Source organism: Ochotona princeps, chromosome 3, assembly GCF_030435755.1.
Source record: "Ochotona princeps isolate mOchPri1 chromosome 3, mOchPri1.hap1, whole genome shotgun sequence".
NCBI lineage: Eukaryota > Metazoa > Chordata > Mammalia > Lagomorpha > Ochotonidae > Ochotona > Ochotona princeps.
The window spans coordinates 79,332,085-79,350,800 of NC_080834.1; the positions used below are offsets into that span (position 1 = coordinate 79,332,085).

Below are 18,716 nucleotides of genomic sequence, written 5' to 3' on the forward strand. Positions count from 1 at the left end.
TTGACTTATTTTTATTGGAAAGGCAGATATACAGAGAGGAGGAGAGACAGAGAGGAAGATTTTCTGTCCAATGATTCACTCCCCAAGTGACCGCAACAGCTGGTCCTGCGCCAATCCAAAGCCAGGAGTCAGGAGCTCTTTTGGGTTTCCCACACGGGTGCAGGGTCCCAAGGCTTTGGGCCATCCTTGACTGCTTTCCCAGGCCACAAGCAGGGAGCTGGATAGGAAGTGGTGCTGCCGGGATTAGAACCAGCACCCGTATGGGATCCTGGGGTGTTCAAGGCCAGGACTTTAGCTGCTAGGTCACTGCCCTGGGCCCCAAAAGGGAGAATCTTAAATGTTGAGCTACAGAGAATCTTAAACTGTATTCAGCAGCTGTCTATGAGGCCTTGGGTGGCTAAATAGACATTGTACTTAATCATGTGGCACTACAGAATAAATAAAATTTTGACTTTTGTGAGAATCTCTGCTTGAAGATTCAACCTTCTGACAAGTGTAGTTTGTATCCTGGGTCACAGTTGTTAACCTGCTCTCTAAGTGCCAATGGCAGCCTATATCCTCCCTCAGAGCTGCTTGCTGAGGCGGAATATACTGGGTTATCTCTATGTTTTTGCTGTCTTTCATCAGTGTACACACAGTGGATCAAAGTCGATTGCTGTGTAGTTTATATAGATTTATAATACTGTTCTGCTAAGCCTGGTTATAATACTGTTCCTGTTGTGTACTAACAGACCAATACCACTCCTACTTTAATGCTTAACATTATTGCAGAAGTGAGAAGTCGTTATTAAACCTTCCCAGAAAACTACAGAGAGCATGATGTATTGGATATGTTTTATTGCTTAATCTCTCAGTCTCCTAACAACAAGGCCAATTGTATTCTTGCAATTTTTGTGCACAATGTTTGCTGTGAAATGACTTTCCCTTCTGATCTTTGCTCCCCTACTATATTCTTATTGTGATTGTTATCTCTCCATTTTCTTTTCCCTTTCTGTTTTAGTTACTGGTCTTGAGAGACGGGTGAGTTTTTTTCTCAAAGACTGTTGGTTCCATTACTTTTGTCCCCTGTCCCATTTCCTTTCCACTTACATAATTCACATGATGTTTACTATCTGTGAGTTCTTTGCATATGACCTTCTTCATATATTGAAGATGTCCAAATATTATTAACTATTATTTTAGGAGCTGACATTTGCCAGCTGTGGAAATATGATGCAAATCTATCAAACTAGATGTAAATGTTTTTAAGAGCAGTATCTCAAAGCATCTTTAGTATTAAAACCTTCACTATAAAATCTAGGCTTAAAACCTGTTTATTTTTAAAGATTTTTAACTGGGTTGTGTTCCTTTTAGGGGTTGGGGAAAGAAGATTCTCCAAATGAGAAGCAGGTCAGAAAGAGTCCCCTACTAACTTCAGAAAAGAGGTTAATTAGAGTCCCATCAAAAGCCCTGGACTTGAATAAAAATGAGTACCTTTCCTTGGACAAAAGCAGCACTTCGGATTCCATTGATGAAGGTAAAGAGTTTCTTATAAATTTTAGTAAAATTTGGTTATGCCTTTTAGTGTTTGCATTAAATGTGTGCACATTTGAAAATTTAGCTGCATTACAGTCACAGATTTTAAAGAGCTAGAAAAGGAATGGAACTTCATAGAAAATAGTAAAAACAGATTTCTAAATCTAACCCGGCATCACTTGCTTCAGAAGCCTGGAATCTGAAAATCTCCATCACATTTAGCATTTGAAATTCCAAGCCTTCAGGCAATGAAGGTGGAGCAGTACCAGTGGAGAAGCAAATATGCTATGAAAATCTGCCTTCACACTCCTCCATGCCAGACAGTACAAGATGCTCATGTTTTATAAGGAATGTGTCCTGTTGGTTCATCTAGACTACTTCTCATTTTACAGCTTGAGGAAATAAGACAGAGGAGTTAAATATGAAACCCTGTGTCCAGTTAACCTACAAATCTAGGGTTAGTGATCTAGTCTCTTCGTCTGATATTCTTGTTACCTCACCCTTGTACTTCCCAAATTCTTTTCTTCTTCCTTTTTAAAAAAGAGACACTTAGCAGTTTGTGAAGAATTTTGAAAGCCAAGTAGTCATAGCAGGAGTGCTTTCTTGGGTGAAATACTAGTTTAAATAATTGAGTAGCTTCCAAAAGGAAATAAAGGAGATCTTACAGGTTTCTAGAAAGGAAATATTTCTCTCAGCAATTGGTGTTTTAAAATATTTATTTACTTTTATTTGAAAGGCTGAGTTACAGAAAGAGAAAGCAAAAGACTCTTCCATCTGCTGGTTCATTGCCCAAATGAGCGCAGTGGCCAGGGCTGGACCAGACCTAAGCCAGGAGACAAGAGCTAGCTCCTTCCAGGTCTCCGTGAAGGTGGCAAGAGGCCAAGCACTTGGGCCCAGGTCCGGCAGTTGTGTCCATTTAGGGAGTAAGTCAGTGGGTGGAAGATTTTTTTTCTCTCTCTCTCACTGTAACTGCCTTTCAGATAAATAAATCAGTATTTTTGAAATGCTACTTATTTGGCTTAGAAGACCAATAGATTTTGCAAAATTCTAATAATAGTTTTAAGAGATAATTAGAATCATACGTGCTGAATTTCAAACACATCATGGGTAACATCTTACTACTTCTTTAAAAAAAAAAGATTTATTTAGTTTACTTGATAGTCATTTACAGAGTCAGACAGGTCTTCCAGACTCTGGTTTATTCCTCAAATGGTTGCAATGGCCAGAGCTTGGCCTATATGAAGTCAAGAGCAGGTAGACTCACATGTGGGTACAGGGGCCCAAGGACTTGCGCCATCCTCCACTGCTTTCCCAAGCCATAGACAGGGAGCTGGATGGGAAGCAGAGCAGCCAGGACTAGAACCAGTGCCCGTATGGGATGCTGGTGCCACATGTGCAGGATTAGCGTGCTATGCCACACATGTTTTATGTTACTGTATGTGTACAAGGGGTTATGAGTGACCTTCTTCTTAACTATTCTGTTGTATCCAAACTGGGTAAACAAAGAGAAGAGTCAGAGGTGAAAATCGGACCCTGTAATGTTAGTAGTGATGAAGTTAGAGGATACTGTGATATGTGAAAGACGAGAGGGCTCCGATGGAGAGGGTGTTGACATATGATATAGACCCATCAGTGCCAAGTAGTGTCCTACTTCCTCCCCCAGTGGAGGAAGATCACTCCTCCCCACCAGAGGAGCGTCAGCTTTTGTTAGCCACATCCATCCAGTGAGCTCCTTCCATGTTTATTTAATATATTAATTAGCTTGGGCAGTCATAGCAAAGTCCACACACTTTGTGGCTTAAATAACAGAAATGTGTTGTCCCATAATTCTTGAAAAGTTTTAGATCGGGATCCTGCAGAGTCAGTTTCTGGTGAGAGTGTTAATCCCTGTCTTGTTGGCAGGTGACTTCTATGTCCACGCTTGTGTGCACATTGTGGCATCACACATGGAGTAAGTCTGAGTGGAGGCAAGCAAGTAAGCCCATCTCTGGTGCCTCTTCTTATTAGTACACCAGTCCTATCAGGCCAGGGCCTGTTGTAATCACTGATTTAACTTAGTTGTTTCCTCAGAGACCTTATCTTCACATAGAATGACTTTGGGGGTTAGTACTTCAACATATGGGTTTGGGGAGGATATAAATATTCAGTCTATAACATTAATCCACTTAATATAGGCTGAGTGAGTACATGCGTAGAGAGGCCAGGAATTGACCTGAGTGCTTTTAACTTGAAGGAGTGAGGAAGAGGGATCATCACTGCATTATACACAGCTAATAATTATGCTGGGTTAGGCAACATAAACCATTTCCCAACCATTTTCTATAAATGTAAAGTGTGCTATAATAATGTGAGATTTCCCTACCACAATATTTCATTTTAAGAACATTTCGATTTTTGAAATATTATTTTGTCTTATTTTAAAATTTTTATGGAAAAATTAAACATATTTGTGATGGCATGCATGCAATCGTGTACTCTTCAAATCAGGTTACGCATATTCACCTCCTCATGTATAATTTCTTTATGATTAAAATATTCATTACCCTTTCTTCTAGTTTTTCCAAAATACATAGATTAGTGATTTCCAAAGTCGCTCACTTGCAACAGAACACTGGAACTTATTTCTGCTGTCTGTAACTTGATGCCTGTTGACCAACCTTTCTTCTCCCTGTTTCTTGCCTACTTTCTCCAGCCTCCAATAACTGCTGTTTAAACATGTTTTTAAACAAAATGTTAGTTTGTATATTATAGTGTTTTCAGACTTTACAAAAAGGTCAGATTTAAAATTTCTCATATTTCAGAGTTCAAAACATGTTATAGACACACGATGACTGTACTATGTTATAACCTGAAAGAGGGAGAAAATATAATAAAAATGTAGTTATTTAAAGGAAAATTTGTAGCTACTTAATGTTCTTTCTACTTTCTCTAAGTTGGTGCCAATAATCTGTGACTTGTTAATTCTTTTTAAAATTCTAAGATTATTAAAATCAATCACAATACAGTGGAAGACACTGGGAAACATCAAAGGTAGTGAGTGTTTTATTATTTTCATACTTTCATATTCCATATTGAATTTGGGACTTTAGGAAGGTCTACTCTGGCACCCAGTGGCCAAATAGGTAAGTGACACCAAAATAAGAACTTTTTTTTCCTCACCTTCTCTTTTAAAAGAATGGTTCTTTTTTTTAATTATTATTTTACTTCTTTTTATTATTATCATTTTATGATACAGTTCCATAGACCCTGGGATTTCCCTTGCAGCATTAATGAGAAATGACATCAAAATTAATTCTTGTATCTAGAAGTAAATAAGGAATAATTACTTGTGAATACAGTTTACCCCTTGCCAGTACCCCTTTAACGACTGGCTTCATGGTGACAGGAACTTACGTGGTCCTCAAGTTATGGAGGTTTTCTGTACAGTATATGGGATGATAATTTGTTTGTATTAGATGCTTACTAGATAACAAGTCAGGTTATTTCTTTCCTTAAGCAGGTTCCATGATCTTGGGCTTGTCGTAGTGCTCACAGGGCATGAACAAAGGCACTTAAAATCAATTAACTAGATAAACAACAGGAATGATCAAAAACTATACTATCTCAGGCAATTTGGCAGTGGGTGTGTGGGGTTAAGTAGGTAGCAGATCACTTCAAACCAAATATCACCTTTATTTAAAAAGAAAGATAGTATTTTCATCTGCTTTAAGCAGGCTTAGTTAAAAAATGAGAATCCTCCCACCCCATTTTCCATTGTCTGCACTCCATAATTTGGGGGAGAGAGGCAGTGTTATGGTCCTGACATAATTCAACAAAGGGTGGGCCCAGTGCAGTGGCCTAGTGGCTAAAGCCCTCGCCTTGAATGTGCCAGGATCCCATACGGGCGCCGGTTCTAATCCTGGCAGCCCCGCTTCCCATCCAGCTTCCTGCTTGTGGCCTGGGAAAGCAGTCCAGGATGGCCCAAAAAAGCCTTGGGACCCTGCACCCGTGTATGAGAGACCTGGAAGAGGCTCCTGGCTCCTGACTTCAGATCGGCGCAGCACCGGCCTTTGCAGTCACTTGGGGAGTGAATCATCGGACAGAAGATCTTCCTCTCTATGTGACTTTGCAATAGAAATAAACAAATCTTAAACAAACAAACAAACAAACAAAATAACCCCCAAAAGCAAAGGGGCATCCTTAAATGTCTCATGGAGAGACCTGGTAAAGTTAGCAGCCCGGTCCCTTTGATGTTTAGTTCACCTTAAAGTACAATCAGAAAAATCAGGGTAGCATCTGTGTGGTTGACTGCTTCTTTAAATGCTCTTATCCTATAACAGGTGGGTTAAAATCTACCAGGATTGAAGGGTGTGCTTTTCAAGGATGTTTTTGTACTTCTCAGCATTTGTTTTGGGCACTGTGTTGTACTGTGTTAACTTGTCCTCGTTCAAACATCTGACCTATGATAATTCTCAGAGTAAGTTGCAGAACTTCTTTGTTTAGAAAGTAGGCCATTTTCTGAAAGATTCTCCCCTAGCCAGGGAAGGCTGACAAACTTGGGCCAGGTTATGGCAGCAGTCTAGGATATTTGAGAAGGTGCTGGGAGTTTACTGGCTAATAGAGATGAGTTGACACAGTATAGGCATGTCTACAAGAAAATGATGACTATATGTTTTTGTAAAAATTTATTTTTATTGCAAAGTTAGATATATAGGGGAAGAGAGATAGTGAGGAAGATCTTCAGTCCAGTGATTCACTCCCCAAGTGACTGCAACGGTCAGTGTTGCGCCGATCTGAAGCCAGGAGCCAGGAACTTGCTCCAGGTCTCCCATGTGGGTGCAGGGTCCCAAATCTTTGGGCTGTCCTCAACTGGTTTCCCAGGGTACAAGCAGGGATCTGGATGGGAAGTGGAGCTGCCAGGATTAGCACCAGCACCCATATGGGATCCTGAGGTATTCAAGGTAAGGACTTTTAGTCACTAGGCCATGGCGCCAGGCCCCAGATGACTATATTTTTAAGGATATAGCATTTCCATCACTAACAAGACAGTGCTTCCACCTTCCTGTGCCATAATGTCATGGGCAGTCCTAGGAATCCTGTTGCAGGAACTAGAACCTTGAGTGGAAGCTGACAAACTGTGCTGAGAGTTGCCAGGCTTGAACTGGGTGATAGTGACAGAAGTTGGCAAGACAGGGTTTCCTACTGAGGTCACTTGTGTCAAAAATGGAAACTGAACGGCAAGTAAAGATCAGACGATGAGAGGGACACGTAAGAACAGGAACATTGGAATCCATAAAGTGAGGTTGACGGAGCGAGATGCATTAGAGGCACACAGTGAATGAAAGGAGTAGGAACATGTGATGAAGTTTGTTAGTGAATAAAGGTGAGGGCAAGTGGACTTTGTGAGGGAAAGTAAAAGAGAAAGAAATGAAATGGGCTGGCAAGTCAGGGAGGCAGCCATGTGACTACAGTTACCTGAGTGGGACTTTTGAACACACTCCAGCTGAACTGTGTTTCAATGTGAAGAATGCCCTAAGTCAAGCAGATAGTAAATCTCCAGTTTTTAGAGAATGGAAGATGTAATTGTGTGTCCTAAATTGCTAAGTTAAGCTGTAGATCAATTGCCTTTTTTGCATGCTTAACTAATAAACTTTTACATACCCTCAAAACATTGGCAGCATTATGTTTTCAGTTTCATTCCTATTATGAGTCTCATTGTACTTCATTTTCATTGACCACTTTTAATCTACTATATTTGAAGTGTATTTCTCCATTAGTGAAAACAGTATCCATTTTAAAAGACTTGTTTATTTTTATTGGAAAGGCAGATGTATAGAGAGAAAAAGAGACAGAAAAATCTTCTATCTGCTGGTTCACTCCCCAGGTGGCTGCAATGTCCAGAGCTGAGCTGATCTGAAGCCAGAACCCAGGAGCTTTTTCCAGGTATCCCACACAGGTGCAAGATCCCAAGGCTTTGAATGATCCTCCTCTACTTTTCCAGGCTATTAGCAGAAAACTGGATGGGAAGTGGAGCAGCCAGGATATGAACCAGCATCCATAGGGGACATTGGAGCTTGCAAAGGAGGATTGTCCAGTTGAACCATTATCCTGGGCCACATTCCCCATTTTAAAAACACCACCTGTTAACTTACTATGCTACAGCAATGAAATTGAAGATGTTATTTGGATAGGACACTCTAAAGTTCCAGGAATTTCACAAGTGAATGTCTCAGGAGAAAATGGTTTATTTTGTATGCTTACTTCTTTGGAAAAATATATATACAAAAGATATGATCGTTAGTTTCTGGTAGGAAGACAACAAATTCTGTTTTTGCTAGTCCTAATTCCAAACGTTTTTTGAATCATGTTGCCTAAAAGACACATAAAATATTATATTAAAATAGGTAAATGAGAAAAAACGTATTGCCTTTTAAGTATGAACAAAAGTTTTATTTTTGAAAAATTACGGTTCTAGGACTCCTTTGAGAAGTGGCTAATGTAGGACTGAGGTAGGGAATGTATAAGATGATCCTGGAGTATGTTTAGCATGAGATTGTAAGGAAGGAAGTGTGTCCGAAGAGTGTGGAAGTCAGACATCTGATTCAGAGGTTGAGATGCCCTCACCCCACATTGGATTCCTCACTCCAGCTCTGACCGCAGCTTCCTGTTAATGCGTATCCTGAGTGAGGGCTCTAGTGATTCGGTTCCTGTGACTCAAGTAGAAGACCTGGATTGAGTTCCCAAGTTTGGCTGAGAATGGTTCTGGTCATTGTGGCCATCTGGGGAGTGAACCCGTGGATGGGAGCTCTCAGCCTGTCTGTCTATGTTTGTCTGCTCCTCTGCTTCCTAAAGAAAAATTTTAAAGTGAGCACAGGAGTCAACCTGAGATAGCTACTGGTGGCCAAAGTAAATAATTTGGACGACAAAAATACACAGTGATTGTATTGTTGGAGTCTAACATTACAAGTAAACTAACTATTCAAGAATCCATACTGACCAAGATAAACAATCAGACTCACAAACGGGGAAGAAAGCACAGATATCCCTTACATTTTCCCAGTGTGCTCACTGTGTATGTTCCTTCTCTTTTAGGGAGTGGAGCTTGGTTCTCTTGCCATTAGGTGTGGTTTGTATTTAGTGACTCATTGCCAATGTGTAGTATATTAAAAAGATAAAATAGTAACTATGATGGAGAAGTCTACCAGACACTACTTCATCTGAGTGGTCAAGGTTAAAATCATCAATTATGTTGATGTACCCTGTACTACCTGAGTTTGATTATGTATGGGCCCTTCACTTTTATGCTATTCTTTCCTAAAATCCATTACCCCAGTATAATCCTGAAGAAACATCTAATGAGGGATGTTCTAATATCTGGCCAGTGTCAAGGTCATGAAAAGACAAGGAAAGGGGCATTGAAGTATATCACATTAAGCTGCTACCTGAAAATACTGGCATCCCACATTGGTACAAGTTCATTTCCTAGCTGCTTCTCTTCTGGTCCAGCTCTCTGAGAATATGTCTGGGAAAGCAGTGGAAGATGGCCCAAGTGCCTGGCCCCTGCCACTCATGTGGAAGACCTTGATGAAGTTCCTGGCTTCAACCTGTCTTAGCCCTGGTTGTTAGACCATTTGGGGAGTGAATCAGAGAATGGAAGAGCTTTCTCTGTGCCTCTCCTTCTCTCTCTGTAACTTTGCCTTTCAAATAAATAAATACATTTTTTAAAAAAGACAAAGAATAAGAAGCTGTCAGAAATTAGAAGAGACTAAAGAGGTGTAACAACTAAAATGCAACATATCTTGACTTGGGTCCATACACAGAAAAAAAGGATATTGCTGAAGAAATTAAAAAAACAAAGCCTGGTTTAGTTACTTGTAAATCTCAAATTATTCTAACAAAGTTTTTAAAAAATGGTTTCAACTTCAAACTCCTGAAAATCTTAGCGTCTATTTTTATATATAGGAGTAATTGGTTCATTCAAAAATAGTCAAGCACTGAGTTATACATAGGTGTTTAAAATGGACATGGTCCCAAACTTATACAGAAAGAACAATAAAGAAGTCTGGTGAGGACAGATGGAATATGTCATCTCTTCTACAGTGACCACTCAATACCCCCATGACTGTCTTTCCTGATCTGAGGTCCCTGAGTGGTGTCAATGGACCATCTCTGTTTCCATCAACTAACGTAGTTCAACAAGGAACTGTACACACTCTCCCCCGCTGCCCTGCAGACACATCTCTCTCACCCCTCCTCCCCTTCCTAACTCTACTAGAGGCCCACCCTTCACCTCTGTAATAAACATTAAAAATTAATGATTTGCTATAAATAAACAAACTGATGTGGTCCCTACTGACATAAAACTTAGAGTCTCCTGAGGGAGAAAGATAAGGAGTCAGCAAGCTGATCAGAGTACGATTGAAATTGGGATAGATTCTGTGAAAGAGAGGAATAGGATCATTGGAATCACTTACAGATGTTTGTTTTCTTTGTGAAAGTTTGAATTATTTTATATTGAAGATTACATACATCTTTTAGCAAAACCTGTTTCCCTGGCCTACCTGGGAAGTTACTGCCCCAAACCTTAGCAAACTGCATATGGTTAGTGATTCTTTTCTACACCATTATTTTTCTGATTGCTGTGAACAGTTTTTGACTACATGTAATATTGCTGTAGGGGGAGGGCATCAGTATCTACAGATGTCCCTCTGTCCTTTGTACCTATAGGAAAATAGAGAGATGCAAATCATTTAATGAGGGAGCAATATTCGGGGTTAAGCCAGAGCTTGGAGAGTTTTTCCGATTCATATGCCATTGCCCTTGCCTTTAACCAGACCACTTCCCAGGGATTAGTATCAACTGATGCTTTACACAGATAATTCTTTGAGCTTTACTTTTGAAATATGGAAAGCTTTTGTCCCAGTTTTCATTTTGCATCACTGAACCATAATCCTTGACAGACTAACAATAATCTTGGTCCTTAAATCATTGCAATTTCCTATTGGATTGCTTTTCACTTCTTGTTTCATTATACCAAGCCACTATTCTTGCTATTTTTTCCTTCTCTCATCTCCTTTTGTTTCTTCTAAGTTAAACTTTTGACATTACAAACTTTATGATAAGCTTTGTGCTTCACAACTGGAGTAGTTCAAATTTCAGATTAATCATTCATTAACCATCGTGCCTTGGCAATTCTCTCTGTGCCTTGGTTTCCTCATCTGTACGGTGGAGATGGTGATAATGCTACCATGTACTGCATACAGTTGTAGTGAAGGTGAGTGAACACTTGGAAAGTGATTAGTGTAATGTCTGATACTTGTATAGTAGCCTTGTGAAGTGTGGGCTATCATTTTTTAAATATTTACTTTCATTGTTTTTGAAAGACAGAAAGAGAAGCACACACACAGAAACTTCTGCCATTTTGTAAGTCATTTTCCAGATTCCTTGCAATAGCCAGGCAGAAGTCAGGAGTTTGGAACTCTAACTTGGCGTTAGACAACTTCCACAACTTGTGGGACAAACCCAACTATCTGAACCATCACCTGCTGCCTCCCAGGGGATACATTAGCACAAGTTATAAACAAAAGCAGACCTAGGAGTTGAATCCAGGCATTCTGATACGGGTTATGGCATCTCAGGTGGCTACAAGCCAGTCTCCAAGTATGAGTTATTTTATACTGTGTTTCCAGAAAATGTGAGATGTGAGGAACTAATACTGCTTCTTTATTTGCTAAGCAGTTGTTTTCAAAATCATGATTAAGTTCCCAGAAACAAAAAGATATTTTATTGGGTATTATTTAGCACTGAAGACTACTCTTCAGAAGGATTTTTTGGGGTCCAGCGTGATAATGTAGTGGTTAAAGTCCTCGCCTTGAATGCACCAGGATCCCATATGGGTGCCAGTTCTAATCCCAGCCAGATCCCTGCTTCCTATCCAGCTCCCTGCCTGTGGCCTGGGAAAGCAGTGAGGACAGCCCAAAGCCTTGGGACCCTGCACCCATGCGTGAGAGACCCGAAAGAGCTCCTGGCTTCAGATTGGCTCAATTCCAGCCGTTGCGGTCACTTGGGGGGTGAATCATCGGACGGAAGATCTTTCTCTCTGTCTCTCCTCTTCTCTGTATATCCGCCTTTCCAATAAAAATAAATAAATCTAAAAAAGAAGTAAAAAGCCAGCAAGCAAATGCAATCATAAAAGAATCTTTAAAAAAAAAAAAGAAGGATTTTTTTTTGTTGTTATTTCAATATGTCACGTTGAGAATACATTGTGAATTCAGTGAACCTTGTCTTAGGATAGTATGAATTAAAATTAAGTCCAACTAAAATGGTCTTCAGGCTTGCAAGCTAGTGTGTATCGCAGGTGTCGGAGCCATTGATAATAATTACTGATAGAAAATACATACAGAGATAGAATCTGCTATTTGCTGTGATAGATAAGATCTGCTAATTGCTATAATGGATACCATCATATGTGTCTCAGTATTACTCTTGTCACTTTCTGAATACTCTTGAGCAATGTATTATGGAATCTTCATCTCTTCCATTTAGATATTTCTACATATAGGTCGCATGTAGTTAGCTATCCATATGTTATGGGTTATTTATGGTACATATGCTTATAATCCCAGTTGAAATTTAATAGTTTCTTGGAATATACTGTTCACTATAATTACATTGGAAAACAAGTTGGCGCCAAAAACAAAACAAGAACACCCCAAAACTTGAAATTATCTTTCTTTGATTTTTTTCTGTTTCTGTTTCTCTAGAAAATATTCTTGAGAAAGATCTTCGTGGAAGACTTTACATCAACCGTGTTTTTCACATCAGTGCGGAGAAAATGTTTGAATTGATTTTCACCAGCTCACGCTTCATGCAGAGATTTTTCAATTCCAGAAATATAATAGGTTCGTCTTTGTGTTCTTACCTAATGATACATTTCAGAGAATTTTATTATTCTTGAAACATTGGAACTATTAAATGGATTTATGTTATTGGGAAAAATTAGACATGTTTTGATTTTATTTTGGCCATATAGGAACTAGTATTTAAATATGTGATCAAATTTACATGTTAACAGTCTAATTGTTTAATTAGGAAGATGCTGTCACAATTATGTTCTTATCCGTTGAAAACTAAAACTATACTTATTGGTACATTATTCATTAATGTATCTGTTAAGTTAGATTAAATTCAGAGGATTTCACTGGACAATTACTTTGTTGAATGGTTTGACAGTATCTTCCAAAGCTATGAATTATCTGTGCCGTAGTAGTTTAACACCTATCTTGACTCCAAACTCAAAAGTTAAATATTCATCAATAATAGAATGGGTAAACAAGTTATATATACAATTTAAAAAAAATAAGCTACTGATATTGCAACAATATGAGCAAATCTCACAGACACATATTAAGCAAAAGAATATAGATAGGAAGTGAAGGATGGACCTAGTGTTTGGGCCCCTTGCATGGAAGACCTGGGGAAAGCTCGTGGTTTCTGGCTTCAGACTAGCTCAGCTCTGGCAGTTGCAGCTCTCTGGGGAATGAATCAGTGGATGGAGCACCTCTATCTGATTTTCCCTCTGTCTCTGTAACTGCCTTTCAAGTAAACAAATTTTTTTAATGTACATACTATCTAATTTATTTTTTGAAAGATATATCTGTTATTTATTTATTTGAAACTCAGGATGACAGAGACAGAGCTCTTTCATGCATTGTTTAACTCCTCAGATGACCACGATGATTGGGGCTGGACCAGGTTGAATCCAGGAGCAAGAGGAACTCCATCTGGGTTTCCCATGTGGGTTTTGGGTGCCCTGACACTTAGTGCATCTTCTGCTGCTTTTCCAGGTGCATTAGCAGGGAGCTGGATCAAAAGCAGAACAGCCTGGATTTGAGTCATTATGCCATAATGTTGGCCCTTATGTAATTTATGTTTATAAAATTGAAACATTTAATCTATGAGCATCATGTCAATATAGTAGTTATTTCCCTTTGTCTACAGTTGTGTGGGTGAAGTCTAGGAGAAAATTTTTGGAGTGGAAGTTCTCTGTCTTGATTTTGAGTGCTAGTATAGATGTGTGTTTTCTTTGTGAAAGTTGTGGACCTTGGGGCTGCCATTTTGACCCCAGCATCTCGTGTAGACACTAGTTTGAGTCCCAGCTGCTCTACACCCAAACAAGCTTCCTGCTAATGTGTCTGGGAAAACAGCAGAAGATGGTCAGGTTTTTGGGCCACTGCCTGCCATGGGAAAGACCTAGATGGAGCTCCAGGCTTAGCCCTGGCTGTTTCAGCCACCTGGGGGTTGAACCAGTGGATGAAATGTCTTTAGCGCTCTCTTTTTCTCCCTCTCATCCTTTCTCCTCTCTCCCTCTGTCTCTTTCTATCCACTCCCCCCACCCCCCACCACCAACTCTGCCTGTAAAGTAAATAAATACATCTTAAAATCATGGTGTTATACACTTGAGATTACAGATTCTGTCATATGCTTCAATGAAAGTACAAAAGAAGATTACATTTAGGAAATTGTTTTCAATTCACAAAAAGTATTTCATTGATAAGTTACAAGTTCTCTTGGTAAATATCTCAACTCAGCTTCTGGTTAGTGTGGACTTGAATTGATCCTCTGTGTCTCTAGCTACTTTGTTGATTTGGAGAGCATATGGTTCAGCTGATTCTGTAAAATTAGAACCTAGCAGCAGCATAGGTTCATGCAGGGTCAGTCAGCTGACATAGTCAAAGAGAAAATGATTCTTTAGTCAATTTGTTTTATAAGGATTTATTTTTTAACTTTTATTTGAAAGGCATATTTTACAGCAAGAAAATGAAAGAAATAGGAGTCTTCCATCCTCTGATTCAGTCTCCAAATGGTAACAACAGCCAGAGTGGGCTAATCCAAAACTGGGAGCCAGGAGCTTCTTTTGAGCCTCTCACATGGGTGCAGGTGCCCAGCACTTTGGGCCTTCTTCCTGTGCTTTCCCAAGATGTAAGCAGGGAGCTAGCTAGGAAATGGAGCAGCTGAGATGGAAACCGTGCCCATATAGGATATTGGTACTGCAGGAAGACGATTACCTTTCTAGGAAACCATGCTGAACCCTTCTACATTCAAGTTAAATATAATTTATACTCTAGAGTTTTTAATAAGAAGCTGATATTATTTTTTCTTTAAAATTAGAAAAATTCATTACTTTTTAACAGATTCAATATGATTTATAGATGCAGTTCTAATAACATAATATTCTCTTGTTTGAAACTTACATAAATGTAACTATTTTTATGGATATTAAAATTGATATGGATTTTACATATACAAACATTATTTCTTCCTACTAGCAATAGTAGAGTAACAGAGATTTCTGATAGTTATGAGTCTTGTAATTATATTGAGTTGCATAATTTTTAAAAAAGTATTTTTCTTTTCCAGTTTAAAAAATGTGATATATCTGGGAGGTAAAAATCTTTTTTACTCAGTAGCTTATACTTAAGTTATTATTATCTGTCCTGAATTATTTTGTATTTTCTTGCTGTTCATTTCTACCTGAAGAACAGTTGGGTGTATCATTTCCCTTGATTTTTTCTGTTTTTTGAATTTTAAAACTTATTTGTGGGGCAGAGAGTCAGTAATGTAGGCAGACAGAAAGACAGAGATCTCCCATCCAATGGTCTGTACTCCAGATGCCAGCAACAGCCAAGGCTGGTCTAGACCAAAGCTGGGAGCTGAAAACTCAACCCAGATGTTCCTTGTGGGTGGCAGAGACCCACATACTCGAGCCATCACCTGTTGCTTCCCAAGATGCACATTAGGAGGAAGTTGGAACCTGAAGTAGAGCTGGGACTCAAACCCAGGCATCCCAAGAGGCATTTTAAATGTTTGACCAAAGTCCTATCCCTTGCTTTATTTACTCACATGATTTCTGTTTATGGTACCCTGCCATATTTATGGCAGGAAAAAGTCCCCTGACAAACATATTAGTCTATGCTATTACTTAATCAAATTTGTCTTTTGAAACACACTTTCACCTGGTGATATCACATGAGGCTTCCATACATATGACTGTATCTTCCATCTGATGTTATAAATGATTTTTAGAAACGAAGGCTCCTGATGAATTTGAAGTCTTAAGTGGGCACCTTGCCAGTTATACATAGATTTAGTTTAGTGTAGTATATAGTACTCAGCAGGCAACATTGGTGAAAACACAGATGTCACAGGAATGGGAAGAAGTTTTGTTTTTGTTTTTGTTTTTTTTCTTGTTGCTGAGTGCCTTTGTTGAACACTTCATTTTAAATGGCAAAATCCATTGATATCTTTAAATCCTGTTTAGCTATGTATTTTTAGAATTATTTTCTTGAAATTTTGATTAAAGTAATCTTCAGAAAAATATTTTGAAATTAACTGACTATCTTATCTCATGTTCACAGATTCCATAGTTTGTGATATGCTTGTTTGCCTTTTAAACCTATTTACATGATCTTTCCAGATACTGAAAAGGCAGCCTCAAGATCCCTCATTAAATTCCTGAGCCTAGTGGTATAAAAGAAATTGAGTAAAATTGGCCAAATCATAAAGCCTTGCTCTATTCCTTTGATGATGGATAATGGGTTAGGTAAAGGCTTTTATGCTTCAGGATGTTGCTGAATAGAAGCCAAATATATTAAGAAATTGCCTAAGTCTATTTGTGTTTGCTTTAGCTTATTTGTTCTGGTCTTCTGAATAGAGTTGATAATGCTCTTATCTATACTTCCCTCATTTGGGGCTGAATGAAATGACCTTCACTGTACAGTGCTGTGTTCTATAGCTATGTCTCTGTTCAAAGGGAGTTTTCACTCATTGTGCTTGCCTTAAGTAATTAAAAAAGGGTTTCTACTAAGATTTTGCCATAAGTGGAGATGATTCTGTAGCCTTCTTAACATAAAAATATTATATAATAGTTTATATTCTATTGCCTTAACTTGATTAAAGATTTTAGCAGACAAGGCACTAATTAGATGATTTCTCATAATACTGACATGATTTCTCTACCACTTGGTACCAAGGTCATATTGTTGCATAATGAAAAATATATTCCAAAGTTTTATCCTCAGTAGGGGAATGTTGAAGTGTTCTTCTGTCTCTGATGATGTACTACTTTTTAAAAAGATTTATTTATTCTCATTGGAAAGGCAGATTTGTAGAGAGCTCAGAAGAGACACAAAGATCTTCCATCCAGTGGTTCACTTCCCAAGTGGTTGTGATGTCTGGAGCTGAGCCAATCCAGAGAGAGGAGTTAGGAGCTTTTTCTAGGTCTCCCATATGGGTTCAGGGTCCTAGGGCTTTGGGCCATCCTCCACTGCTTTCCCAGGTCATTAAGCAGGGAGCTAGAGGAAAGTGGAACAGCCAAGGCATGAACTGGTGCCCATATGAGATCCCTGCATATACGAGGTGAGGATTTAGCCACTAGGTCCAAGATACTAGACACTTTTAAAAGGAAGCCTAAATATACACCAACTTTTATCTTTAAAAAGTAAAACACATATTAATAGAAAAGAGTTAGAAATAAATGAATCAGAGATGGAGATCATGCCACTTGTGTGGCATGAGAAAACTCATGGAAATGCATGCTATGAAAAAAGCTATGAGTAATTTTCTAACATGCTTTTGCATCCAGAAAAACCCCCTATCTTCCCATTCCAATTTTTCACAGTTATTTTGAAGTGCCATTGTATGAGTGATTAACATACTCTCTTTCCTTTAATGTTAAATTAAAATGGAGTTGTAAGGAGTGTTGGACTAGTCAAAAATAAAAATATGGGAAAGCAGATGTTGTAGTGATGTGGATTAGATTGTCATTTTGGCTAGTTGGCAGCCTGTACCAGAGTGCCTGGGGAATCTCACCTCTGCTTCCGTTCCAGCTTCTGCCAGAGCACCTGGGAGGCGGCAGATGGGGGCCAAGTGCTTAGGTTCTGATGGAGTTCTTGGCTGTTGGTTTTGACCTAGTTCAGATCTGGCTTTTGTGGACATTTGGGGAATAAAGCAGCGGATGGATAAAGTTCTCTGTCTCTTACTCTGCCTTTCAAATAGATTAAACTTTAAAAAATGTTAGAACTAACTAGTTTCTGTTTGCTGTAATTAGACATAGTATCTACTCCTTGGACCGTGGAAGCTGGAGGTGATCAGCTGAGAACCATGACCTACACTATCGTCCTTAACAATCCTCTTACCGGGAAAAGCACCAGTGCCACCGAGAAGCAGGTATGCATGTCTACTTTGCTGGTATTCCAGAAGAATCCTTCCTGTGAGGAGAGGAGATGCCTATTATAGTCACCAATTTACAAGGCAAATTGAACAAATAAAGATCAGGAAAGCTGAAGAGAGAGAAATGGTTACATATTAAGAGACTTAAGAGGCATATAAACCATACCACCTCAAATTTAATCCAAGCAGATCACAAGTTAAAAAGATATTTATAAGATTTAAAGAATTGTATATTGTGTATAATAGTGGTCTTATAGCTATGTTTTGAAGAAAATAACATTTAAAAAAGAAATGTAGTTAAGAATTTATAGACAGAAAAATTTATAAGCAGAAAGACTGAAGTATTTGTGGGTGAAATTGCAGTGGTATCTGGGTTTGCTTCAGGTGCGGCATAACCAGATGGAGGGTGGTAGTGGTGGGTGGGGCTGGGGCTGGGGCATGGATCAAGCAGGGCTGGGCCTGAGTTAATGTTGCCATTGACACATGAGGTCATGAGAGTTCGTTGTACTTCATTTCTACTCTTGTGTGTTCATAGTTTTACATGATATAAATTTAAAAACAAAAACATTACTGAAATATGAGTTAGAGAATTGTGTCATGGGTTAAAGCCAAATAACTAGATGGCAGCTAATATACGTGAAGAATATAAGCTATCTGATGTTATTCTTCTTACAGTGAAGTGTGTTTGGCTAATTGTGTTGAAACCTGGTACAGCTGTTTAGCAAAGGACATCTGAACCAGTTGTGCTCTCACAAATTTGTGCATCAGTATTAAAAGACATTGCTATTTCTTTTTTTTCTTCCCTCCTCCCTCCCCTCCTTCCTTTCCCCATTCCTTCCTTTCTTCTCTCTTTATTTTTTAAGATTTATTTATTTTTATTGTAACGCCACATTTATGGAAAGAAGGAAAGACAGAAAGATCTTCCATCCTTGTTTCACTCTCCAAATGGCGACAATGTCTGGGGCTAAGTCAATCCAAAGCCAGGAGCCAGG

General features: G+C 38.8%; 1 protein-coding gene across 1 annotated transcript in view; it reads left to right on the forward strand.

The window, feature by feature from the left end:
• Positions 1–18,716, forward strand: part of GRAMD1C (GRAM domain containing 1C) — a 105,976-nt gene that overhangs the window by 72,308 nt on the left and 14,952 nt on the right. The window contains exons 9-11 of the mRNA XM_004577892.3: positions 1,354–1,516; positions 12,258–12,395; positions 17,603–17,721. Of these exons, the coding sequence (XP_004577949.2) occupies positions 1,354–1,516; positions 12,258–12,395; positions 17,603–17,721 (420 nt within the window). The remainder of the gene's footprint in view (positions 1–1,353; positions 1,517–12,257; positions 12,396–17,602; positions 17,722–18,716) is intronic.